The sequence below is a fragment of the Molothrus ater genome, chromosome 3 (genome assembly GCF_012460135.2).
Source record: "Molothrus ater isolate BHLD 08-10-18 breed brown headed cowbird chromosome 3, BPBGC_Mater_1.1, whole genome shotgun sequence".
In the NCBI taxonomy this organism is placed as follows: domain Eukaryota; kingdom Metazoa; phylum Chordata; class Aves; order Passeriformes; family Icteridae; genus Molothrus; species Molothrus ater.
The window spans coordinates 85,338,769-85,365,958 of record NC_050480.2 but is presented as its reverse complement, the minus strand read 5'-3'; the positions used below and the strand labels follow the sequence as shown (position 1 = coordinate 85,365,958).

The following is a 27,190-nucleotide window of genomic DNA, read 5'->3' as shown; positions in this document are numbered from 1 at the left end:
TTCTGTTTTAGCAAAATCAACACACATAATATATAATGGGAAAGATTTACTCCCCAAAATTATTTCTTTATAGTCATAAGAAAATCAGATTAAAAGAATCACTACTTTAGCAAAACAATGCAAGACCTTTGAAACTGGAATGCTTCAGAACTCCAGAATGTTCTGAAATAGTGCATCAAATTTGTTTGGCTCTACTACATGTTAAAGCTTGATGGGAAAAAAAATCCTTTATTTGTATTAGTAGGAATTTTTAAATGCATTTTTAGTGGTCTAATGACCCACTAAAATGCATTTAAATGTTTGTGAAAATGCATATATTTTATATATATATACACATATAAATATAGATTTAGATTAATTACAACTTTCAACATAAGGCAAAAAGTAGCACAGTTAAGAATTCTCAATAAATATATCCTATTCTTTTTCTTATATGTCTTGTATAAATGTCAAAGACAAATTGAGAAGGGAAAAAAAAAAAACCAAAATCAAAAACCAAAATGGCAAAGGAGCTCCAACCCGCAAGTGGTTCCATGGATCAGTACCTTTCACTTAGGTGCTAACCTGCATGTTTTTCTTCTAACAGCAATCACATGTGGACATCCTGGGAATCCAGCTCATGGAATGACCAATGGCAGTGAGTTCAATTTAAATGATGTGGTAAATTTTACCTGCAACACTGGATACTTACTTCAGGGTGCTTCTCGAGCACAGTGTCGAAGCAGTGGGCAGTGGAGTAGCCCTTTACCCAACTGCCGAGGTAAGAGTTTTACCCTCCCTCAAAATACTCAAAAAAACTCACAAGTCTGTGCTTTAGGAACTTCTTCTCACCTTTATTTGAGTTTCTGCATTTCTATACTAGAGATTGTTGTTACAGCTGAGTATTGGGGAAGCTGAGATTTTCAGTATTTTTACCTCAAAGTTCTCAGACTGCAATCACCAGCATCTAATTTATAGACATATAAAGTGAACTTTGTATCACAAAAGTTATATTACATCAATAAATGACAGTTGCCTGTCTAGCCTGAATTATGTGCATTTTAATATAGTTTTCATAAATAGTCATTATGAAATTGAATATTTATGTATCAAAACATTATTAATTCTCTTTTTTCCTAGCAATACCTGACAGATGTGAAACCTCATTTTTCTTACCCCACCAAAAAAAAAAAAAGGGATAAAGTAAGATTTAATTTTGCTTGGTTTTATGTAAGGACATCTGAGTTTGATTTGTGTTATGCTATGAGTAAAGTGGACATGTTTGAGAGATGAGAATGAAGCAAAGGTTTGTGTTATGAGAAAATCTGTATCAGATGAACATATTAGGAAAGGACAAAGAAAAAACATTTTAAAACACAATCTACAATTATCAGACTGAATTCTTTATCCAGATCCCAGTAGTGTAATTATGATTAAAACTCTCTGGAGTTTTTTTACTCCTTCCATTTTTGACCAATGTTTTTATTTATTTTCTTTAATTTTTGGCTATTGTTGCAGAATATGGAGCTAACATCTCATCTTTGGTCTGTTCAACCAGTATCTTGATCAGACACCTAAAATCAGTTCACTAGATTAGTGTTTTTATGTTATATGCCCCAAAATAACTTCTACTGGTATAGTACATGCTTTTTCAATGATGAATCCATTAAGATACTGATATTTAATGATTTTGTGAAGCATTTTCTTTTTAATCACTGAGGCAGACTGAGAATATTCTGACCAAATCATAGATGCAAACTGACAGAGAAGTGAAGGCAGGACATGAGGTAAATCATGTAAGATATACTGAAAGATCTCAAAGGCCTGGGGAAAACTTCTTGAGATACTCTATGTCCTTCAGTGCCCTTTTTGTGAAGACTCTGGAAGGAAATGTATTTTAATGGCTCTAATTTACAAATTTTTTTTCCTGGTCATATTCAAAGCAGGAATTATCTGGGTTCATTTATAAATGTTAATAACAGTGTTAATTTCCAAATGTGTAAACTAAAAACAAATTTAAAAAATGCTTAGAGTCTGGAAAGAATCTGATGGCTATGTCTGCTATGGAACATGCAAAGAAATAGAGCACAAAAATTTCTCCAGAAATTCAGTGGTTACTGAGCTTTACTTGAGTATTTTCTTTCACTATAAAAATATTAGAACAGTGTAAGTACTATGCTTTTGTTCTTTGTATCATCTTTTATAGGCTAAAAGAAATTGCAGGCAGCAAAGTCATTCTAAGGATACAACATTGGAATTAAAGATCGTGTAATAAGAATTTAACTTCAGCTGTTGTACTTTTATTATCTCCACCTGTTGGTTTATTAAAAATCTTATTGTACTACAACTGTTGTTTCTAAGAATAATAATTATCTTTGGTGATTAGCTCATCATAATGTTTCAGAGATAGCTGATGCAATTTCAGGCTCAGTGTGTGTGGAATTAGATCTTTCATTCTCATTAAAACGATAAAGACATGGCAATTCCCTGAGTCACTACCCTCAGAATTTATTCAAGTGAGTTAACTAACATAGCAATATAATTATTGGAACAGAGAAACAAGAGTTAGCAAACTGTTTCTGTTTAGGCTCATGGGTTTTTTTCCCTTTTATACTGTTTTCTTGTGCTGCACCTAAGTGTACAAACTCGTCTGTCTCATCTGTGAGGCATTTAAGTAAGGTTTTATTTGTTGGAAACACATACTTTTTCACTTATACCATAGATGCAATCAGAATCTGCTCTGTTTGACTGCCAGAGGAAGAGACAGAACAGCTTTACTCAAGTTCAACTGCATTTATGAGCCTAGTTACTCAGCTATTTACAGTGAACTCCATTACATTTATTAAAAGGAAAACGAAATCTAAATGAAAGCAAGGAAAAACAATGCAAAGACTGAGAAGATTTTTTAAAAAGAACCTAAGAATTAGGATGCTTACAGTTACTACAACATTATTTCAGTGGTCTCTCCTGTTTATTTTTGTTTTCCTTTTAAAATTTATTCACATGAATTTGAGTTTGATTGAGGCCAGTTTATGGTCGGAAATCTTGTTTAGGGAGGTTGGTTTTCCAAAAGGAGTGAGTATTAGAGATGCAACTCTGCCAAGATCCATGCACTTAAGAATGGTAAACTCCTACCAGAATGGAGCAGCCCGGAGTTCTCTTAGCTTGGTGTCTACAGTTTTGGCTGTTCTCATGCAGGTGGTGAGAAGCTGGACTTTTGCCATTCACTCAGTGCTTCTTCGCTTCATTCTTCTCTTCACTTAGTATTTCTTTCTCTATAGCAAGATATATTTTTCAGTGACTGTCTTGTATCTCATCTTGTATATCTTCCATCATGAACTGCAAGGATCCACCTAATTTCATCACCTGCTCCATGCACTGTGCTAAAACCCAGAGTGCTTTGCTGCTAGCCATGATAACACTGCAACTGGTCACCTCTGTGACGGAGTTTAAGTGATTTAAAGGGTTTGAAAAAGTTGTCATGAAGTTTGCAATTTGTTCAAGAATTCTCTCCTCATGGAGAGTAATATACTGTCTCAAGTGACAATAACTGTTGTAAATGTATTTGTGCACCAGAAGATGTTTAGTTGTACTGTAAAATTCAATATCTACTTCAGCTAAAGCATATCAGTGTTAGAGTAGTTCTATACCATTCTCCTAGTACCTGCATGTCTGATCTAGAAATTTGGGGGATTCATCCTTCAATTATATGAAAATTCAAAGTGCTGTAATATAATTGCCTTGATAATTGGTAGTGTTTCTCATTCTAGGTTAGGGTGGTTGGTTGACCTTGCAGTTAGTAGCAGTTTCTCTCTGCTGTTCCTGCTCACTTTTCTTCTCAGGCGTGTGCTCTCCACAGGCTGCAGAGAGTACCTACTCCCTCATGCACTGCCTTCTCCTCTAAGCTCACTGTTCCCTTTCTTACTTCTCACTGTTGTATGTGTGTGTGGCCTCCTCTCTCTGGTGTATTCTGCCCTTTCCTAAATATATCTTCATAAAAACGAACTTTTCTCATGGCTCACTTCTGATTTGAAGAGAGACTGAGAATTGGGGCTGTTCAGCTTAGGGAAGAGAAGGTTCAGGGAAATGTTTCTTATCATTTATACGTATCTAAGGGACAGTATAAAAAAAGAGGTCCAGACTTCTCAGTGGTATTCACTGAAAGTATGTGATGCAAAGGGTACAAAATCAAACATAAGAAAAGCTTTTTAAATGTGAGGGTGATAAAACACTTGAATAAATTTCCCAGAGACATTGTGGATCTTCCATTCTTACAGCTATTCAAAACCTAACTGGACAAAGCCCTGGGCAAACTGTTTAGTTGTCACTTCCAAGTTCAAGTATTCTTGTGTACATATGATGACTAAAGACCATATATATACACCAACAATATTCCTATGCCAAATTTGGTCTTACTGAATTGATTAGAACTTATCTACAGCAAGTAATAGTGCTTGTTCTGGCATAAGCCTTTACTTCTAGAACTGTGTTTTATCCAATGCATGGAAAACATTTATTTTGAAGTTCATTGTTAACAATGAATTATGATTTTTTTTAGAAAGAAAGTAAATCTTCCAGGTCTTTAAATATCCTGCTGGGAAAAGATAGCTTCCTGGCAAACTCGTATCATTCAATTCAACTGAGATTTTACATATGACCTTTCTTTCAAACCTCGGTTGAGTTCACCTGAGTCAATAATGAACTTGGCTTCATTTGGCTGAGACTGCACAGCAATGCTACAAATTAAAGACTGCTGTTTGAAGCTATTGCAGAATTTATTTATTTTATTTTATTTATTTATGTTGAAACTGAGCTGTTACATGTGCATACGAAACCTTGATATTTTAGGAAAATAAAGCTGGCGCAGTTCTTAGGCACCCTTTTGCAATGATACATTGCTTCTGTCTGTTGTGTCAATAGTAGGTACGGTTAGGTAATCAGTGACAGGAAATTTAGTAAGGAAATTAAATGGGAGGTTTTGGAGAAGAAAAAAGTAATGCACACAAAAGATCACATTTGCTATTTAAGATCTGCATGATAAAAACTTGTATGAAAAAAAGGATTTTAATGTTTGTATTTCCTAAATGCACTGCAAGCATTGAATTGTTTTGCAATGATATTTCCCCCTACTCCAGAATGCTCTTGTGTCTGTTTTGGCTCAGTAAGTAAAACCTTTATCTCTGAAAATCTACATATTTTTTTTAGTATTTTCTTTGGACCTGTGTTCTGAGGTAATGTTATTCTTAAAATACCCATGCCTTGGGGAAACTACGTTCCCACTGTTTCTGTCACAAGTGAAAAAAGAGCATGTTGTGATGTTAAGGTACTTTGTGAGATAGAAGCCCCAATTTTTTAAAAATTATTTAAACATTAATATCTATTTTAAAAATTGTATTTAATCCTTTTGATGGACTCAGTATTTTCTAAAGATTGGTGACAACTTTTTCTGTAATGTGAAGGTCTCTGAAGTATGACTTTAAATTCATAATTTAAATTCATCATTATCCACATGGCTCTATCTTTACTTTTATTTATTTGATAAAGAGCAGGTCAAGCAGTTAGTTTACTTGCCTTTAAACTGTAACCAAATGGCATCAGAAAAATTACAATACCCAGATCTCTGTTCTCTGCTGCAAACCTGCCTGCGTAGAGCTTGGAGCAGCCTGGATGTGCTACCCCAGAAGTAGTTATGACTATATTAAATCCTAACCCAAGTATGTTCACTGTTTTGTTGGTTTTTTTTTTTTTTTTTTTTTTTTCCATTAGCAGTTTGGAACCACTTTCCATTTAGTCTTTGGAAGCACAGAAAGCCAATCTCCATTCTTTCTACTTGTCATAATAATTCCTAACCATCAAAATGAGAACTGAATCAGGTGGTCTTATCAAGGCTCTGCACTCCTGATTGCACTGCAGGTCATTTCTTCACATATTATGCTTGAAGCAAGAACTGCTGTATTAAACACCACACTTTCTGCCTGTATTAAGGCAGACTTATATTCATAATCTCTACCAGGAAAAGTGAATATCCTTTGCTACTGTTTCCTTCAGAATTCCTTTTATCATTTTATAAATGAGATTTAGGAGCTTTACTCCTGTTAGAAATATGTTTCTAAAGACCAGAAGCACTTTGATGGGAAGATTCATTTGGCAAAGTTGCAGAGGTTTGAGTTAGCTCACATTGTCCAGCCTGTATCAGTAAGTCCAGGCTATTTTTTAGTAATAAAGAATTCAGTTCTCTATTTATACTGCATTTGTGCTGAATTTCTAAATTGAAAGTTTTATCTTTCTTTGTCTCATTGGTCTTAGATTCTTGAAAAGTTTAATTAGGCTTTTATGTCTTATCCAGATACTGGTATCTAGAAAGAATTGCTAATTTTATCATGTTATATTTAGTGGCTATGTCATTTGAATCAGTGGTAATATGTTCCACTCCTTCACTGACAAGAAAAATAACCTTTCTGATGGCAACTGATAGACTGAGATTGGTGACCAATTCTTCTCATCCAAAGATAAAGCAGCTCGGAATTTAGGCAGTTTTCAATCTGTGGAGTCAAGGATTTGTATAAGCTGAGAAATGCATTTTGTTCAGTTTTGTTTTTTCCAGAGTCAGAGGCCTTTGTTGTGACTTATTTATACTTAAATGTATAAATGCCTAATCTGTTCATATTGGTAGCATGTTGATATTCCTCAGATGGATAACTTGTACTTGAGTGAGTTTCCTTAATAAGGAGGTGGAGTGCCATGGGAGATGCCTTAAGGTGTCTGAGATATTCTCTTGATCTGGCAGAGATGCTCCTCTCTGGAGTGAAAACAGCCTGGGTATCAGGCAAAGACATTTCAAAAGGTAATAGAGACATCTTTTGAGGCAGCTGAACAGGTCCTTATCCAGGTGAAAAACTATGCTCAGATTAATAAAGAATCTGAAGAAAAAGACTTTAAGTCACGATCCCAGAGTTTATAACATTCTGAAAAAACCTATTGTGTTAATATTACTTGTACATAAATGCCCAAAAATTAGTTTTGCATACAGAGAACACAAAAGTAAAATAACAGGTAAGTACTTTGTCTTTCTGGTCAATTTGCTATTGCAATACCTGGCAAAATCTGAGAAGTTTTCATTCTTGTTTATTGTTGATTTTGCCTTGTCCTTTACTAAAATTCCATTTACTGGCAATTTTGTCACCATGCTTTCACAAGCAGAGCTTTCTTTCTTTTAATTGGCAGCATTTTTAAAAATTTTTCAGAAAACCAGAGTGAATTCTCCAGCCTTTATTCAGTCTTGAGTGTTAATCCCTAAACATTTTCTAGATACCAACATTAATGCAATACTTTTTGCATAAAAAATTTTTAAAAATCTGTTGATAAGATATAAAAGTTTATTACAAAAGCTTAAGATAGTTTCTGTCAAAAAAAAAAAAGAGAACAAGAAACGAAATACTGTGAATGATGTACTTTTTGATGATCATTCAACTTCTTAACAGAAAGCTGCCCTGGAGGACTCTGACATGGTCTTTTAACTTCTTTGTCCTCAAGGGTTTGAATCTACTCAGTGTGAGGTTCCAAAGTTATCAGGGCAGGCTTGGAGTATTCTCCAGCTTTTCTCAGAAGACTTAACCAAGACTGACAGAATTCATTTCCCATGCAGCTCTTGACAGGTGTCATTGAGAGAGAGCAATCTCCATCTACTCTCTCTGTGATTTACAATTGAGTCCCCAGGGTGAAAGGCAATTGGGGAAATACTGCCTGAGTTCTGTATGCCAGCCAACTCAAATTCTTTTCTAAAGTACTCCTTACTGCAGCCCTTCTTAGCAACAGCACATTTGTGTGTGTATTTAAAAACTGATAGCTGATCTTAAGTGGCACTGCAGGCATAATTGTGGTTACTTTTTAACTTGAGGGATCGTAGTCTCTTGCATAATCATTTGGTAAGACTTCATGTATGATGCAAGGATTTTGTTCACAGAGCACATGCTTAAATTATGCATTTGGTGACTGTTTTGTATTTCATTCATCACTGAGCTGTCTAAACAGATACTACTGGTATTGAAGTGAAAACTCTGAATCACACAGAAAAATTGATTCTTTGGGACCGCAATATATTCCTTGAACATTCCATATTTCTGGTCTGCATAGAGAATTAACTTTTTCTGTTCTCCCTATCGACTTGCAAAAATAGTTCAGTTAAAATTGCTTTTGGGTGTCTTTGGGCCAGCATATCTTCATGAAGCAAAGTTCCTTTTAATTTCTAATACTGACTTCCCATAATAAGCAAGCCCCTCCCATTCAATCAAAGAGAATACCAGTGCATCTGCAACTTCATTCTCAGACAAAACAACAATAACAGCAACAAAACCCAAAACGAAACCAAATAAACAAACAAAAACCTTAAAACAAACAAATGCAAAACCCCTAAAACCACCAAACAAAACCACCCAAAAATCCCACGAGAAAGTAAACTAAAAATATAGATTTAATGAAAAAGGATTCTTCCTACATCATAAGAAACTTAATCTGATAAACAGTATGAATCTTGTCCTGCAGCTTGGGAAGAATTCAGTAGTGAATTTCCTCACACAAATTTGCACAAATTTTGTGCGCTCATTAACAAAATTTTACTGTAAAAGTGGATGTTCTGTTTAAACTGTGAATGCCCAGTTTATAGTGCTATATTCCTTAGATAAAACAAATTTGGATGATACTAAATGCAGACTACTAAACATGCCTCTGTACTGTGGATCTCTGTGAGTATAGCAAGGCATTCTATTTGTACGAGGATAAAATTTTCTAAAATTTTAAATATGATTGCTATATTGATAAACTGATATTAATTCACCTTTGGACTATTGGCAGAGAAATGTAATTATTGTTTTTCCACAGGATTTTACATATATTGTTACAGCCATAAAGCACAATTCCATCTTTTTTTATCTATGTCATTTAAGGGAAGAGCTGCTATTGAAGTTGTAGTTGCTAGAACAGGTAGGTATCAGTGGAATGGAAAGGTGTTATTTTGTCATAGTTACTTTTTGATACACACTTTCATTGGAAAAGGATGCACTGATTATAACATGGGTATAGGTCTCAAGACCTGAATTCTGTTCTCTACCAGTACAAATATTCCATACAACCCTGGACTTCATTTTTTGATATGGTGGATCACAATAGTGGCATTGTGTAATTGTGAGGTGGAAATCAAATTACCATAAAAATAGTTTTTAGCTTAATAAAAAGATTTTTAAATATTCACTTCTGTGTCTGAAATTAAATCAATATGTATTTTTAAATTAAACAGTGCCTGGCATTGGAGCTGACTTGCTTCTACTTATTTAGATGGTTTTTCATTTGAACCAAGTGGCACATTCACAGGAGTTGTTTGGAGCATGGCTCAGGGGTTAGTATGGACAAAAGGATCATTCTTCATGAGCTGTTCAGAGAAATTCACTCTCTTCTGGAGGGTAGCAGCACACAATGGCATGGACTGAGCCACCATCTACTGGCCTCATGCCAGAAAACAAGTGTTGGCTTTCTTTAATTCACATTGATACAGATGTGTATTCAAATGTTTAGGAACATGTATACATTTATGTGGAAAAATTAAGTGTAAGGATGTGTTTGTACAAGGCAACTTATAACTATGCAGAGGATGCAGGCTAGTTCCAAAAGCAGAAACTTTACAGCAGCATCTACCCAGCACTACACTGTGTCTAATTGCCTAGGAAACAGGGTTAATTAGGATGCAGCATGTGTTGTTTCTGGGAATTGTGCTGGTTTCTGTAAGAAAGGATTGTACTGTGAGTACATATGAGCTCCTTCAGATCTAGCTTAATGTTTTGGTAAGGTAACCTGTCAGTGGACTCTACATTTTACAGACTTTCACATGTGCCCCTATTCTAAAATGATAGTTACATTGCCAGTGCAAGAATTAGACTTAGCTGACAAAGATGAGTAACTATGGAAAAAAAGCAGTAACAAAGAATGTGTCATATAACAGAAAAAAGCATTTTCTCTTCATAATACTCTTAAATAGAGATCCTCAGAAGAAAGGATTTTTGGAGCTCTTCAGAGCAAGTACAGAGACACAGACTTCCACATCCAAATTTTTTGCAATTTTCAAAGAGCAGTGAGATATTAGGACTTGATATTTTTCCCTGTCTTATGGAACAGAAAAAAAATAGCCAAGAGCTAAAGAGGTATTTTTTTCTATCAATGAAATCTTATGTAAACACAAATTTTTTAACCTGCATTTATCTAATTTCTGTATAAAATGTTATGGTCATAACAATAAGTTTAAATAAAAGTTTTTTATATATAAACTATTATAATGTAAGCTGAATGTAGCTTCTCTGTTGAATTATTTCATAGGATTCACCATAAATCAAATAGGAATAGTTTCAGTTAGGAGACTAAAGTTTTATTGCTGCTCAGGAACACAAAATAAACCAAAACAACAAACTGATCTCTTTCATTGAACATAATCATTTGATGTAATACCTTTCTAATGCTTTGTGTGCATCATTGTAGTTCCTAATTTTTAAAAATTTATTGGACTTTTCTATGGAATTATATTTTCAGTGTTTTTAATAACAATTGGTACATGAAAAATAGGTTTCTTTATGCCAAAAAGAGTTCTTTTCCCCAAGTATTACTTCTAAAATAATTTTTATGAAGGAAAACTTTAGATTCATATGAGACATTCTTTAGACCAAGGTATATGTTTGTTTAGAATTGTGAGGTTAAAATTATGAACATTTAACACTTTTAAGAGCATCATTTTAAAAGATAACGATAAATAAATTAAAAGTGGATTTTGCTCCAGATTAAATTTTAGGATGTTAGAATTTTTCTAAAATCCTGATGCTTTTTAGCTGATTGAATGAAATATCCCTTCAATGAATGAGTATTTGCACAAGATGCCTTTCTAGGGTATTGCCTAATCATCACATTTAAATCCTATGTATGGTAAAATTTAAGCTTTTGAATAAAAGGAGTAAAAAGCAGTCCATTGAAGACTATGTATATCTTACTTCTAAAATGATAATCTTATCTATATTTTTGTCCATTGATTTATTTTTCATGAAAATTGATTTGAACTAAATGACATACTTGAATAGTAGATTCCCGTGGTTCTTTGATGAGCTTTAATTTATTATAAGAATTATATTGTAAGTGGGTTTTTTTAGATTATTTATACTGTTATCTTAAGAATGAAGATGGGAGGGGTGGAGTAGGTGTTTGTAACTTTTCATATCGTTTTCAGATTAACAGACAACAAAACTGAGTGTTTGAAAACGTCCCTTCTAACCCAAGCTTTTAAATGATTCTGCAGTCATTGCATAGTATAAAATGAAGGGGTGGGGAGGGTAGCTACACTTTATATAAAAACAAAACAGTCATGAAAATACCCATAATTTTTTCTGTTTTTAATGGCTATCTGAAAAAATTACTTCATGCTTTTTGGTGCTTACCCTCGCTCCTGCTCCCCTATCAAGTATTTGATTTTCACTGTTGTCATTTACCTGTTCTACATATTAATAGCAGAAAATTTCCTTAATATTTGAAGCAAATTTTCTCATTAGAGTAAAATTTTTTAAAAAAAGAAAATGTCAAACTGTTGAACTGTTCCTTCACATAAAAATTATGTAGAAGACCAAACTAAGCATACCAAGGGAATGATAAAAAATCCCTCCAATTTCTCTTTAATCTTTGAACCACTTGTATACTTGATACTATGTATCTTGTCGAAGATTATTAAAAGAACTGGAGTAAATTGTAGTATTACTTTCAAAGCAAAAAGATCTGGTGTCTTACTCAGGAGTCAATATTTCTGATATTTAAGTCAAACAAAACCCACAAAGGACTGTAGATGAACCGCAGTCACGAGCTTCTATTCAAGCAATGAAAATCATTGCTGAACTTATTGCTGTTATGTCTCAGCAATGAAAACTGTTTGTCTTACAGTGGTGAACTGCTCTGATCCTGGCTTTGTGGAGAATGCAATTCGTCACGGACAGCAGAATTATCCTGAAAGTTTCAAATTTGGAACGAGCGTGGCATACCATTGCAAGAAGGGCTTTTATCTCTTGGGCTCATCTGCACTGACCTGTAAAGCTAATGGGTTATGGGACAGATCATTGCCAAAGTGTTTGTGTAAGTATCCATTTGGTTGGATTAGCATTAAAGAGTTGTACATGATTTTAAATCATGATAGAAAAAAGTGTAGCCATCTGTTAAGGAACAATGTGGACTTTAAGATCAATAAATTGCAAATTGTACATCTCAGTAAGGAAAGATTAAGACAAAATATCATGCAACTTACCATTATTAAAAATGTGTTTCCAGGGAACTGAGAAACTATTATTTCAAATGCCAGAAAGTCAACATTAATTTTCCCTATTGGTGAATTGTTAAGATATCTGGAAACAGCTAGGGAAATCTAAAATTATTATTTATTTGTTATAATCTAGAATGATATTCTAAGACTATTAATGCCTATATCCAATATTTATATTTTTTCAGACTCATTTTAGTGTATATATGAGAACAAATCTGTGAAATATTGCATAGAAAAATTTGGCTCAAGAGGGTCTTTTCATAAACTCACTTCATATTTCCTCCGTCACTTTCTCCTCAGAGAAGGAGAAAATCTGGTGTTTCCTGTGATCAGTAAGCTTCATATCAAACAAGATAAGAATTTGCTTGAGTTTAATTTCCATTGAGATATTTTCCTTCTCTGATCACTGTTAATTTGCTGTCATGATTTCTATTTGCAATGCAATGAAAAGAAGTAGTAAATGAAATTGAAGTATATTTTAATTTGAAATACATTAGATGCTTTTAAAGTTTTTGCTTTACAGAATTGCAATTTTTTTATAAAATCATTTATTTCATGCATTTACACTTATATAGCAGAACAATGAATATCACTAGGTTGGTGAATTTATTTCTTTATTATGCTTTTTGTACTGCTATGTATATAATATTCACATGACTCAAGTATTTTTTTTTCACAATAATCTATGCTTTCAATGTCTGTCAATAAGAGCTACAACCTGAAAAAGTGGGTTTATTCACATTTCAGTAGTAAAATAATTAGGGAAAATACAAAATTTTAAGTACAAAATAGCTAAATAGCTGCATATTTTTTTTTTAGTTTGGCCCAGAATATTTACTGGTGCCAGCATGTTCTTTACTTCTTGTATCTTAGAAAAATAAATATGATTTAAAATTATAAAAATTATCAGTAATCCATTTTCCTCTTGCTCACTCTAGTTCATCATATTCCTATAATAATATTACAGAATAAATATTTTATTTCACTATGCTGCTTAAACTGTACCTAGCTGTAGATATGGTAAAGCTACTTACATCATCATATCTGCAATATATAAGTGCATTACAGCAATAGCCTTATTTGGTGTCTTCCTTCCTATTGCTAACCAAAATAAGCTGTGCTATTTGTAGGAAAGGATCATGAACAGAAATGAATGAGGAAAGAAATCTATATATTTTTAGAGAAAGGCTAAACTGGATAGGCTAGTTTTATACATAGTTTTGTGCTTAATCTTACAAATGACCAATAAATCATCTATAGCAAGAAGAAAACAAAAGCTATGTAAGAGTTGAAATCCAGACAGACGTATATTTTGTGGAACCAGCCTTGTATTTAAAAGTTGTAAGAGTTTTTTCTGTGCTATGAGAACATCTCATAAAGTTGTGTTCTTTCCTTTATTAGCCATTTCTTGTGGACATCCTGGGGTACCTGCAAATGCAATTCTTTCAGGAGACAAATTTACATATGGCTCCATAATTCACTATTCTTGCACAGGCGGGTCGAAGGCTCATAGGAAATTCTACGAGGGAGTGCCAAGAAGATAGCCACTGGAGTGGGACTCTCCCTCACTGTTCAGGTACTTGTACCAACCATTATCTCAATGTCACCTTCTCATACGAGTAAGGCTATTCTCACACATTTTTTTAGCCAATTATTTGTTTTGTTTATTTTCTGGATATGTTTTCATTTCACCAATAGCCACTTTGCTGTATCAAACCCTTTTACTGAAATATTCTCATAATCATCTTATTCTCTTTGTCATTACTTCGCAACTTCACTCCTCAGCCACATGCTCTAGTTGTATACTGCAGTGTGTAGAAGACACAGCAAAACAGTGTTTCAAACCTAGTCAAGTTTTGCTTAAAAAGAATACATGTGTTACACTGTATTTTTATGAACATTGTTATGTGTAAACAAAGGTTGTTACATAAGAAAATTTTTATTAAGAAACTCCACACCAAAGGTATTAAGGTGAACTTTTACCTTAAACCTTTAAAACTTGTACATTTTGCTCCTCTTTTCTCTTGCAGAAATATTCTTTATTATTGTCACAATGTCTTTATTATTGTCATAAATGTCTGATGTGTTCTTGGTGCTGTCAGGAAGTATAGGAACAGATCATTCTCCCCTAGATTATGCAGATCTAAAAGAAGCCATAAAACATCACACAGTTTTTTTGAAGAAAAAAAGAAATCTATATATTTTTAGAGAAAGGCTAAACTGGATAGGCTAGTTTTATACATAGTTTTGTGCTTAATCTTACAAATGACCAATAAATCATCTATAGCAAGAAGAAAACAAAAGCTATGTAAGAGTTGAAATCCAGACAGACATATATTTTGTGGAACCAGCCTTGTATTTAAAAGTTGTAAGAGTTTTTTTCTGTGCTATGAGAACATTTCATAAAGTTGTGTTCTTTCCTTTATTAGCCATTTCTTGTGGACATCCTGGGGTATGTCCACAAGGATGGCTAATAAAGGAAAGAACACAACTACTAACGGATTGGCTACTAACGGCACCCTCAGCATATTAATAGCTTTTGTAAGGGAAACATGTATACACACTTTGGTATATAAAAATCAAATACCTGAATGGTTTTAGAAGAAAATTTTCTAGTGAGAAAATTGTTCATAATTACCCGTTATACAATCTTATAACTTCCCTTGAACTATTGGACATGCCTACTGTTGGGCTGATGTGATTCAATGTGGCTCAATTCAAATTTGACCTAATTTAAATAGGTTTAAGGTACTTTGAATTATTTTCAGTACTTTGAGAAAGCTCTGAATAAGTTCATTGAAAACAGTCCATTTATGAGCTGCAAGGATAATTCTGAAGGATGCTGAGCAGAATCTGAAATACTGAAAAAAGGAAATGAATTTAAATCACTGCTGTTTCTTTTCAGTTCTCTGCTGCTCAAGGAAATAGTTTAGATTCTTCTCAAACTGCTAGATCTTACTGCCATCATGGTCTCTATGCCTAGACCTGAAAGGCATCACTGCACAACAAGAAATCTTTTCTTGCTTATCTTAAGCTCACATTTATGTCACTTTCACCTTTTTATCCAGCATAATATTCCAGATCTGAAATTACACCAAGACTTGAAAAGCCAGATAACAATCTAGTACTTTTATCCACCATTTCTCACCACAGAAATATCCTGTTCGTGGAGAGAAATTTTAATTGCTAATAATTGTGACTCTTCAGTTATTTTCAGTCATGAATATGCAGTATTTTGTAGACTCATGGATTCTGAAAACATTTAAGAGCCCTGTACTCACGTTTTATGGTCGGGAAGATATGTCTATTGTAACTAAAATATTGTTACTGATACAGAATTCAATTTTCTAACTTTGAACACCATCTCAATGGGTCACCATCTCAAGAGCAAGGTAATTCCCTAGGAAAATGAAAATCTACCTCTGTTGGCTCAATGTAAAAAAATCAATGACCCCCCCCCCCCCCAAAAAAAAAAAAAAAAAAACAAAGAAAACCCTAAAAAGGCATCTCATTTCTCTATGGTATTTAGAATTGTAAAATGAACTACACTTTCCAAGGTAGATATTCAGGAGATTAATCCATCAAAATCCAATATGAATAATTTGTTGTCATAATGTCAGTGAAAGAATGATTGTGCCTAGGCTGACTGAGAACTCTAATTGGTTTTGTACTTCAGGGATATGAAAAACAGTCCAAATATAATGTTTAAAACCTGTAGTCTCTTTCAGAATGGGATTCATTTCTTTATTATATATTAATATATGTTTGAATGCCTGATGGTTCCATGATGGTAGAAATATGATCTCAGGGATTTTTTTCACCTGGGACCTGTTACAATGATGGACTTTTGTAGCTTATGAATTAAGCAATAGTTGACATTTTTGTTTAAAAATAGATAATGGATAATTCAATAATGGATAGTGAGTCTTCTACATTGCTAAATAAAAAGGGATGTAGGCCTTCATATTACTGTAACTGCCTTTGTCTATACCCTTTGATTAAAAAATTTCATGGTCCCAGTTCAAATTTTCTCCAAGTAAAAACTAGTCATGTTCAAGAAAAACAAAAAAATGTCTAGTCATTCATCTGGAATTCTCTCAGCAAAATCCCTAAACAACTGAGACATCATCAAATTTTCGGAATCATAGATCATTCTGTGTTGTGAACGGCGGAAGAAATGCCTCACGCAATATGTGTGGATGGCAAATCCCAAAGTTTATTGAAAGCTCACACATATTTATATTGGTGTTAATGAAGCTTATACATATTGCAAAAGCTGAGCTCATTATTGGTTAAAGCACACTTAGATCAACCACACCTACTTCTATGCTCTAATGATTATTTTGTTTCTATGTTTGCATTCTTCTAGCTTCTCTACCTAGGATATCTACATTTTCTGGCAAGCAATTTTCTCCCCCGTCTTCCCATTTCAGCGAAGGTCACTATGACCTTTGTCAGTGATTGGACACCGGTTACATAATCCCCAGCTTGTTTCCCCTATCCTTATCCATCGGTATCACATCGAAATGTCCTTTCTCAGCTAACCAATTATCCAAAAAGCTCTCTACAATTCTGTCCTGAAAAATCCCTTTGCATTCACAAGCCAAAGTATATGTGATGTATCTGTTTCCTGCCATAAACATACCACAGCGGGAGCCTGAGTCACAGTCCTCATGCTATTTAACACATTTTAAGCAGACAGAAGTGTCTGTGAAATAGCAATGTCTTAGAGTAAGTGGAACCAGGTAGCATCCAGAAGCCACATCTGGATTTCTGCTTTAGCAGTACCAGGGCATAAGTCATGAATGATCCCTGAGACCATTATATTCATTAAATTAATTTAGACTGATTAATTTAACAGATTAGCTTTTACCCATCACACCTGGCAGTCCATCAAACCACGCACAAGTACATTACAAGTTTGTGGGTGCTGGAGATCATTCTCAACAGTCAGTTTGGAGGCAGCCACTGTATTTGTGCGAGTGAGTTTTATTGTACACAGAGAGACAGAATATACCAGCTGACTTAAGGCACTCACACTGTTTACAAGCATGTATTTATACCAGGAAATCTAGGTCCAAATGCTGTAGGACAGTGTGACAAGTGCAATCTATTCTAGAAGAACCTAAACAAAGTGAACACAATGAAAGCCCATAAGTTAATCTTGTATTTAGGAACTGTCTTGGCCTCCTTTTATATGAAATCATTATTGTATCCACACTTACTTGCTATAATTAAACACTTATGGCACATAATAGTGGTTTCTGACATAAGAAAATTTTAATTTCTAAATGAACTATTTGAGTTTTCTCAAAAATTTGGTATTTTTTTCTCTTTGTTTAGGATTTTATCTTATATATGAGAAGGGTGCCTATGAAGAAAAACCCATTTAAGAGTACACAGACTTAAAACTATTAAAGTATTTACATGTATTTTGAAAAATAAAAAACAAACTCAAAAATAAAATCAAAGCCCAAAATCAAAACCTATAGTTTCAATAGAATTTGAGTTTAGGCATATAATTCAAAAGTGGAGAACAAAGGATAATATTGCTGTTAACTGCAATATAGACAGAAAAGGATTTCGGAGACATGCAATTTTATACCCACATTTATAATAAATGGTTGATACTGACCACATGCTTCCTTGACCATCTTGTATAGTATATTCTGTAACAGCCACTTTATGTGATAAAGCACTTGACTGATTCATCAGACTTATGAGGACATCTTTGAGAGCTCTGTCTTGCAACACATTCTTTCTCTTCTAAGTTTGTAACCAATATTTGCATAGAAACAATGCAGTGGCTCTATTCACAAGAGAGTAGTTTCACTGCTGCTACATTTGCACATAATGTCCCTGCCAATAATTGTGCCTGTTGTGTTTTGCAGGAAATAATCCTGGTTTTTGTGATGATCCAGGAGTACCAGCCCATGGGTCTAGACTAGGGGACGAATTCAAAACAAAAAGTCTGCTACGTTTCTCATGTGAAATGGGTTATCAGCTACGAGGGTCTGCAGAGAGAACGTGCTTGCTTAATGGCTCCTGGTCAGGTATCCAGCCTGTGTGTGAAGGTGGGTATTGATACATTGGCATTTTGACACCATTGACACACTTCCAAATGACTTTTTATTCTTTGATTGAAAAATTTTGTTAGACAGAAATATGCTTTCATAACATTCTGCAGAAAGGTGATATAAAAATGTTTACAAGCAGTTCATGTTTTGCTTAAATACTTGCATCTAAACTGCTAAAGATTTGGAATATATATTTATAAGAAGTTTGTGAGAAAATAAATTTTAGTTTAAAAATAATTAGCCTGAAAATAAATAATAGACACCTGAGTTAAATGTTAAAAAATGCTTTTGATTGAAGAGATATGAAAATGGAGTGATAAATAAATCTGTCATCTGTTTTTTAATAATAAAGAACTTTCATCTTCTCTTTCTGTGTAATATCTATGCATCAGGGACTGAATAAATGATAAAATAAAGTTGCATAAATGAATATATAAATTAAGTATAAATAAATAAATCAGTGCATATTTCTCAACAGAAGATAGTCTATTTGCTAATGAGATATTTTTATGCTGTCTCTTTCAGAAGAAATGCAACAAAAATATTTCTGAAATCACATTTTAAAACCAGATAAAAAACATAATAAAGAATTTTTACATTTTTTGTGAAGTTAAAATTGGGAAGCAGTAATAGAGGACTTTAAATTCAGTTTTATAATGACTGCTCATTTTCTGAGAATGTTTGAAAAATTGCTTTATCTAAGTCATCAGAGTTAATGGATTCTGTAGTATCTGTTGTCTCCTAAACTAGGTGATAAAATGGAAGATAGAACAAAATATTTGTTACATTTTTTTTTTGCCTAAACTTTTATTCTGAGAACAATTATTCTTTTGCAGTATTCTTCGGCACAGACTAATCTTCTGTCAGTGCAGATAGCATCATAACTGTATAAAAATGGCAGTGGGCACAGGATCAGTATTTGAATCATTATTTTCAGCAGAAAACTGAAGTTTTGCAGTATCTTTTCTGCTTGCCTTACATGAAGACATTAACTATAGTAGGACAGCAGAAGTCAGTGGCAATTATCAGTGTTTTAAATGCTGCTTTTTTCCAGCTTTAATCATAGTGTTTGCTTCAACCTTGTCTTTTCAGAAAAAAAAGAAAAACAAGAAAAAAGCCTTTTTTTTCCATTTTTATATAATCCTTCAATTGTTTCCTATTTATTCTCAGTAACAATGAAATTAGGAGAAGTACATTTATTCATTCCCACAAATTCAAGTTACAACCTTTTGAATTTTTCTCTTCACTATTTGAAACTTTTAAACTTAAAAAGTGATTAAAAATTGATTTTAATAAGGCATTAAGGCATTATTTCAAACAGAAATGGTAGACAAATGTTTAATTGGCACATTTTATTTGTTTTAATCACAAAACCCAACAGTGTTATATTTTAATTATTAGATTATAACTATTATGTTGGGAGCCATCCAGCAGGTGCACCTGCAGCAGGTCCAAGTCTTTCTTCTGCTGGGGATCCCAGCAATGCGTGCAGTACTCTAGGTGGGGGTCTCAAAAGATTGGAGTTGCTAGAAAAATTGTTAGGAAAACTCAAAACAAAACCCCAAATTATTTTAATAATTTTAATGATTGGTTGGTCCACTGGGAAAAAAAACAACCTGGCCTTCCAAAAAACCCTAACATGTAATCGAAGTAATGAAGTTAAGCCACTGTCAAATCTTGAACATATGAAGCTGAAACATAATTATTGCCTTAAAGAATTGATAAAGATGCCCAAAAGATATGGAAACCAATACAGAATGTCTGTTCTTTTCTTGATTTAAAAAAGTAAATCAACAAGAAGCTCACAATTTACTGTTTATTCATTTTTACAATTGAAAAAGGAGATACCAGAAGACAGGAAGAGAATAGAAAAATGTGCCAAAAGGCAAAACAGAGGTACAGATCTCTCAGAAAGCCCTGAATGAGCTTTATTTGCTCCAATGACTGTATTGGGTGGAGTAGAGCAAAAAGGGCAAAATATCTGAATCAGGAATTTGAAAAAAAAAGGAAAAAAATGCAAACAATAATATTAACAAAGAGAAATAAAATGTTAATTCAAGAATATACCTATTACATATTTTCTCAGTAAAACTTGCTATAGGTGTTTTCAAAAATGAGCTATTAACCTAGTTGTTTTTTTCCTTTTTTTTCATCCCAGTTAGTCACCTATCATCAAAATAATTTTTTTTTTTTTTTAAATCTCTTCTTTGCAGCTGTGTCTTGTGGGAACCCTGGTACACCAGCCAATGGTATGATAATATACACTGATGGAATATTATTCTCCAGTTCAGTCATTTATGCATGCTGGGAAGGTTACAAAACTTCAGGACTAACTACAAGACATTGTACTGCTAATGGGACATGGACTGGCACTGCTCCAGACTGCACAGGTCAGAAACAAATTTTCTTATCCTAAAGCATTAACATAGTAACATCCAGCATTCCTATTGAAACATAGTAACATCCAGCCTTACTATTGAAAATTATTATTTTGATAGATAAAATAACACATTTTTCCACAATCCTGTCTTTAATACCTGAATATTTTTATATGTCTAAAGGTACATGCCCTTATAATACATGCTAGATGCTACCATAACTATCTTCTTAAGATGGCTACATAGGTAACTTTATTGTATTTGTTTATCTCAGAAATGTCAATGTGATTATATCAATATTTTTTAGAATAATGCTGTGTTTAGCTGTTCCTTTAGAGTTTCCTTTAGCATTTTTTCCTTTTTTTTCCTTGTGGCTTATGCTTAGAGGAGGAAGTTCTGGTAGCTCAAAATCAAATTTTGTGTAATTGGATACATTACTGTGCCAGTTTTTATTGTAAGCCAAATGAGTCAGAATTGATCAATCACCATTCTGCTAAGGACCAAGAATCAGGGAGCAGCAAGACTGGACTATTCCATCAGGTAAGGTGAGCAGGGTCCAGAAGAGTGCTACAAGGCAAGCAGGGCTAGTGGCTTCACTGACAAAGCCAGACTCACAGTACATCAGTATTTTTATAAGCACACACACACACAAAAGAAATCTATAAAAAGGGAAAAAAAGAAGCATTTCATAACTCTGCTGAAATGGCATTGCATCATCAACTTCAGGCTTGATGTGACAAAGATCTCAGTTTGAAAGGAGAAAACGTCTGTCAAAACTACCACCAACAGTCTGCAGGACCTGTGGAAGCTCCTGTGCATGCCAGATGAGACTACTGTGTTAAAGGAAAATGATATTTGGTCCATGGTATTGAAATGCCTCAGAAAGATCATTTTCTTGACAGAAACAAAATTTTTCTTCACAGAAACAAAATTTTTCTTGTATTGTAAACTAAAAGAAAGGACATCAGGTATGCATGGTTATATATTTATAAAACAAAAATCCTTTTTTCCTTTCTTCACTAGTGATTAACTGTGGGGATCCAGGTGCATTAGCAAATGGCATTCAGTTTGGAAATGATTTTACCTTTAATAAGACAGTCAGCTATCAGTGCAATCCAGGCTATCTGATGGAGCCTGCAAGTTCATCTACCATGCGTTGTGTAAAAGACAGCACTTGGAACCAGAGCAAACCAATTTGCAAAGGTGAGCTTTTGAATTTAACAGTGTACAAGTACTGTTTTGACACATATGTGATATTCACTAACTGCTGTCTTTACTTATTAAAAAAAATCAAAATATTCTCTGGAATAATTGCAGTTCAAATGCAACTAAAACATTTGGATAAGTATTTCTGTAGAATTTATATTTGTTTTGCACATATGCTGTGATAGAATAGTAGTGAAAACAGTGACATTATTGACTAAAGTAGAAAATCACTCTGCGATAAATATTGTCAGAGTCCTTAGCTTAAAAAAACATGAATGTAGTAGCCATTTTCCTTTTTGGCCTATTTCTCTTGGATTAGATAGAAAAATTCTGTAACAGGATTCTGCAAACCAAGGTTTCTGTGAAAGATTCCCTTGCTGCAGTAGTGTAGCCATCATAAACAGCCAAAAACGTGCTTCACAAATAGCTAATTACAAGTGCTAGCAGGAAGGTCATAGGCTGATGAGGCTGAAAGACAAATAAGGCAGCCTGGTGAAAATTGTTAAAACAACTTCAGCAGCCCAGGGAGTAAATTTAACAGCCTAGGGCATCTTCTGCTTATAGAAGGCCTAGGGTGCCAACTCACCTAGCACCACTTCACTGTGATATCTAAGTCTAGACTACTAATTAAATTTTGGCATATGTATTCAACTGACTGCATTTTTCTGCCATCAGAATTATTGCCTGAGTGATTTTATGGTTGTGGTCTTTTTTAAAAGAAATTATAAGGAAATGTAAATGTGGACATTCCAGATTTCATCATTTTGGGCACCTTTATCAGAAGATGGAAAACATCAGAATAATTTCTTAGCCCCTACTTACCAATAAAATTAATCACCATTGTGTGTAGAAAGCCTTAGAAAATGAGCAGGTGAATGAACAGTCATATTAAATAGTGCTGCAAAATTAGTTTAAAAGAAAATGCAAATATTTAGAGATTTAGAACCATAAGAACTTATTTATTGAAAGAAATAATGTTTACTGAATACCTTTACCTAGCTAGTAACCTGTTGCCCAAAATAATCATGAATGAATATGTAGGGAAAAAATATGAAACTAGGTAGCTATGTACTCTTTGGGCTTCTAGCAACCTAGAACTCAGGGACTTCCTAAATCCAGAGCCTTTATTTTTGTTTTTAAATTAGTTTTCTGTCTATTACAGACTGCTATGTCAACACGTGTGTCCTTTGTTGGAACAATAGTTGGAAATAACTTTTTTTAGATTCAAACCTATGAGGACATATTATATTTTGTATTCCTAAACCCTATAAATTCTTGAAATTGTAACTTTTCTTTTTCTGACACAGCTATTAATTGTGGGCCCCCTCCAGCAGTACTGTATGGGAAAGTGGAAGGATCTGATTTTCGTTGGGGTGCTAGTGTGAGTTACAGCTGTGCAGAAGGCTATCAGCTGTCCAACACAGCTATTCTCTCCTGTGAAGGGCGAGGAGTTTGGCGGGGAGACGTCCCACAATGTTTGCGTAAGTTTTCAGGGTACAGGTGTGTTGGGCTTCACCAAAGTTACAATTGGTTCTCTTGGGCTACAGTCACAGAATCACAATTTAAAAATTACTCAGCTGCATCAGGTAATATATGAATTACTGCAGGATTCTCCTTTCTTGTACCAAAGAGCTTACCTTGATAAGAAATTTGAGTGTCTGTGCCCATTAAAGTTCACAGTCTTTTTCCTTTCCCCCAAAGTCACCGCAATCTCTTGTTACCTAATTGCACCCATCACCATTTGCCTTACTGGTAATCCTATTGGTTGTTCTGAATTTGACTTGTGGTGATCATGACTAGAATATTCCCTTACACTTTTGCTTTTGTTTTCTTCCCTGATTCCGTTTCCATTAACAGTTGAAAACAAGGATGCTAACCCTTAAGCTCATAGCTCATAGCTTTTCTAAGCATTTTTTTTTCTTTCGGAAGATGAATACATACCCTCATATCTTGCTTGTATTTATTTTTCAGCATTTTCTAAATCTGTCAACTCAACTCTTTGAGCACTTGAAATCTTGTTAGGACCCTGATAAACATTTTCCCTTTTATCTAATTGAGGCAAAAATTTCCAAACTACTCATTTGAGTGTGTCAAATGTGGAAAAATTGTTTTATTTTTAAGCATTGCAATATTGATTTGTCTACTTCAGGATTATTTTGTCATCCAAATCTAATCAATATTTAAGTGTCTCACTTAAAAGCTCTATTTTTCCAGGTTAAGTTCTACACTTAGAATAGCTGTAACAGTGTACAATTTATTTTAAATTGCTGTCAAGAATTTAGGAGATCTAAAGTCCTACACAGATAAATGAACAGAGCATTTATACTCGTATCCAATATGCCTGCCTTGCACGTAAAATGATGTAGAATACTTCAGGTTAAACCATGTACAGATTTTAATACCTTTTATTCTTTTCATTTCTATGTATCAGCTGTGTTTTGTGGTGATCCTGGTACTCCAGCAGAAGGACGCCTCAATGGAAAAAGTTTCACCTACAGATCTGAAGTTAGCTTCCAATGCAGACCTCCTTTTATTCTGATAGGCTCTTCAAGAAGATTCTGTCAAGCAGATGGCACTTGGAGTGGAATTCAGCCAACATGCATTGGTAAGAAACTACCACTAATGCATGTTCTACTGAGAATATTCTTGAAAAAATATTACACTATCATAAATCTAGCAATTAGCTATCCAAGTATAGAAAAGATCTTTGTAATATAAAAATAACTAGTTTAATAAGGTTATATTTTGAGTATAAATACTATAGGATAAACACAATCACATATGAAGCCATTTGTATATTTACAGGGTTGTTTGTCTGCTGAAAATGCAGAACGTCAATAAGTGCAAGTGCATAAATTTGTTCCATCTATTTTTAGAATCTCTTGGATGTGCAGTAGACTGTGGCAGATTAAAGACCAGATTTTGTCACTAGTGTTAAAGGCATTTTTCAGAATCGATCCTAAATCAAAGTGTTTTCGACTTTGTGAACGCTGCTTGTACATCTCTGATCTTTTGAAATTCTGATTAATTCCCAAATACTCTTTTCTCATTGACTGCTGTACAACTAGTGGGCTTTTAGCATGTTATATCAATCAGATTGGCACCTTTAACTCCCACTGGCATTGCAATTTGATCCCACTTGGGGTGACTTGCTAGAGAAAATTAGTTTAGTTTTATAATAAAAAAATTCTTTTTGATATTTCTAAACAGACATATTCAGATGTAGATTATAGGCTGTTTATATATTTTGTCATGGCTGAGATATTGGCTGTGTGAAAGAGCTGGGCACTCTGAAAAAAGGTTGTAATCATGATTATTGAAAGCAGCCTGTATTTTTAAATGAAGACATAACAGTTTGTATGAATTAAAAACTTCTCTCTATAGTTTTTGCAAACTGGGCAATCATCTTACACCTATATTTTGCAACAGAGGCAAGAAGGCTTAAAAAAGCTAATTTTCAGGTCTGATGCAAAGAATCAACCTTGAAAATGTAATATTCAATTTCTGTTTATATTTCATATATAGTGTAATATAGAAGCACATGGAAAGTAGTTCATCAAAGATACAAGTTTTTCTTTTGCATCATAGTTTTTATGTTATTATAAAAGGAAAATATTAGATCATCTAACATATTTACAGATAAAATTTCTAAGCAATTTGAAGGTTAAGAACAGTGAACAATACCTAGAACTAGACCTGAAAAAAACATATAGTGGAAGCTTTTCTGCTTTTTGGTAGCAATGGTTTCCTTAGAATACTTTGTGAAGTCTTACTTTGGGTTCTTCAGATGAGACCTATCTTAAAAATTCAATTCAGCTTCATGTCTATTATTAGAAATAGAATTCTAGCTGTTGATAATTTTTAAAGTTCCTGAGCTGTTCAAGCATCTTGACATCAGGAGTATGTTTGCTTTTCATTCTTACACTTTAGGTCAACATCCACCTAACTTTTGAAGCCTTTGGTAAATATCAGTCCAGTTGAATTTTTATGCTCTACTGATGGTCAATATTGAAAATGAGAGTTGGCCAAGAGTGAAATGAAATATCACAGTTTTGTAAATGATAAGTTCAATTTTTGCTCTACAGAAAACTAAAAATTGTTACAGATGAAGTGTGTGTCCTTCATAATTCAGTGTCAGCACACAGCAGACTCGGTTGTCAAGAGAGAATCACATACTACAGAAAAATTCATTGGATGAAGTTCTGTGCTTCTCACTGGTGGATATGACTGGGCAACTGCAAAGCCACCACCAGAATATGAGCATTACTGAGTGAAAAAGTAGTTCCAGGCTGCTTTAAATTACTCTCATGAAACAGAACAATGAGTTTTAATCTGTTGGCATGTGCTTTTTTCATTGAGCAAAATTTTATTCTCCAGCAACACCTGAGGTGGTGCTCCATTAGAAACTTGCTTTCTTTGTGGCATAGAAAAGAAGCCTATACAAAAATAAAAAGTATTTCCTTGCTATAAAAAAGCAGGCTGATTATGGGTTTGGGGTTTTTATTTTGTCAGTTTTTTTGCGTTTCAGGAGTTCTGGTTGTTTTATTTTGGGGGTGGTTTTTTTTAGAAATACTTATCATTAAGCTGTTCATTTGAAATAAAGAAAATATAAAAATATCTAAAGATTTCTCTGTGTATTCCAATTGAATTTTGAGTAGTGAAATATACTATGGATTCAAAGAGATTTAAATGGATATGATTGCTAAAAATTAATGCAACCCTATCTGTAAAGTCTGCACTACCAGAAATACCTGCAAAAACATTTTAAAAACATTTTAAAAAAATGACAGTGTGCTGAAACAAATTACTATGATATACCTGGTAATTTAGTTGGAAATACTAGTTTACTATATAGAAAAACACACATTCAACTAAGAATTGAATTCTTGTCATCACTAGACTTTGATGGAATGATTTAATCTTTGCAAACAGTTTTAGAGTCTTTTTTTCATACCGTAATAATATGTGTTTCACATTTTGCATTAGATCCAGCTCACAATACATGTACAGACCCTGGTACTCCACATTTTGGAATACAAAACAGTTCCAGAGGTTATGAGGTAATTTTTAAATTATTATTTATTATCTTTCTAAAGTGAAAATGTATTTAATAATTACATCAGAAATTTAATGAGAAACATTTTATGTAATCTTAAATGTCTGATGCAAACTTTGAGAAATTTCCACCCTCTTTTTAATAAAAACTCATTCTTCATGCC

At 33.7% G+C, this 27,190-nt stretch overlaps 1 protein-coding gene across 1 annotated transcript in view; it reads left to right on the top strand.

The window, feature by feature from the left end:
- CSMD1 (CUB and Sushi multiple domains 1) overlaps positions 1–27,190 on the top strand; it is a 1,073,317-nt gene that overhangs the window by 1,021,621 nt on the left and 24,506 nt on the right. Inside the window, 10 exon segments of the mRNA XM_036380277.2 lie at positions 587–760; positions 11,938–12,126; positions 13,712–13,803; positions 13,805–13,886; positions 18,202–18,384; positions 20,601–20,777; positions 21,789–21,968; positions 23,279–23,452; positions 24,403–24,576; positions 26,958–27,031. Coding sequence (XP_036236170.2) covers positions 587–760; positions 11,938–12,126; positions 13,712–13,803; positions 13,805–13,886; positions 18,202–18,384; positions 20,601–20,777; positions 21,789–21,968; positions 23,279–23,452; positions 24,403–24,576; positions 26,958–27,031 — 1,499 coding nt within the window.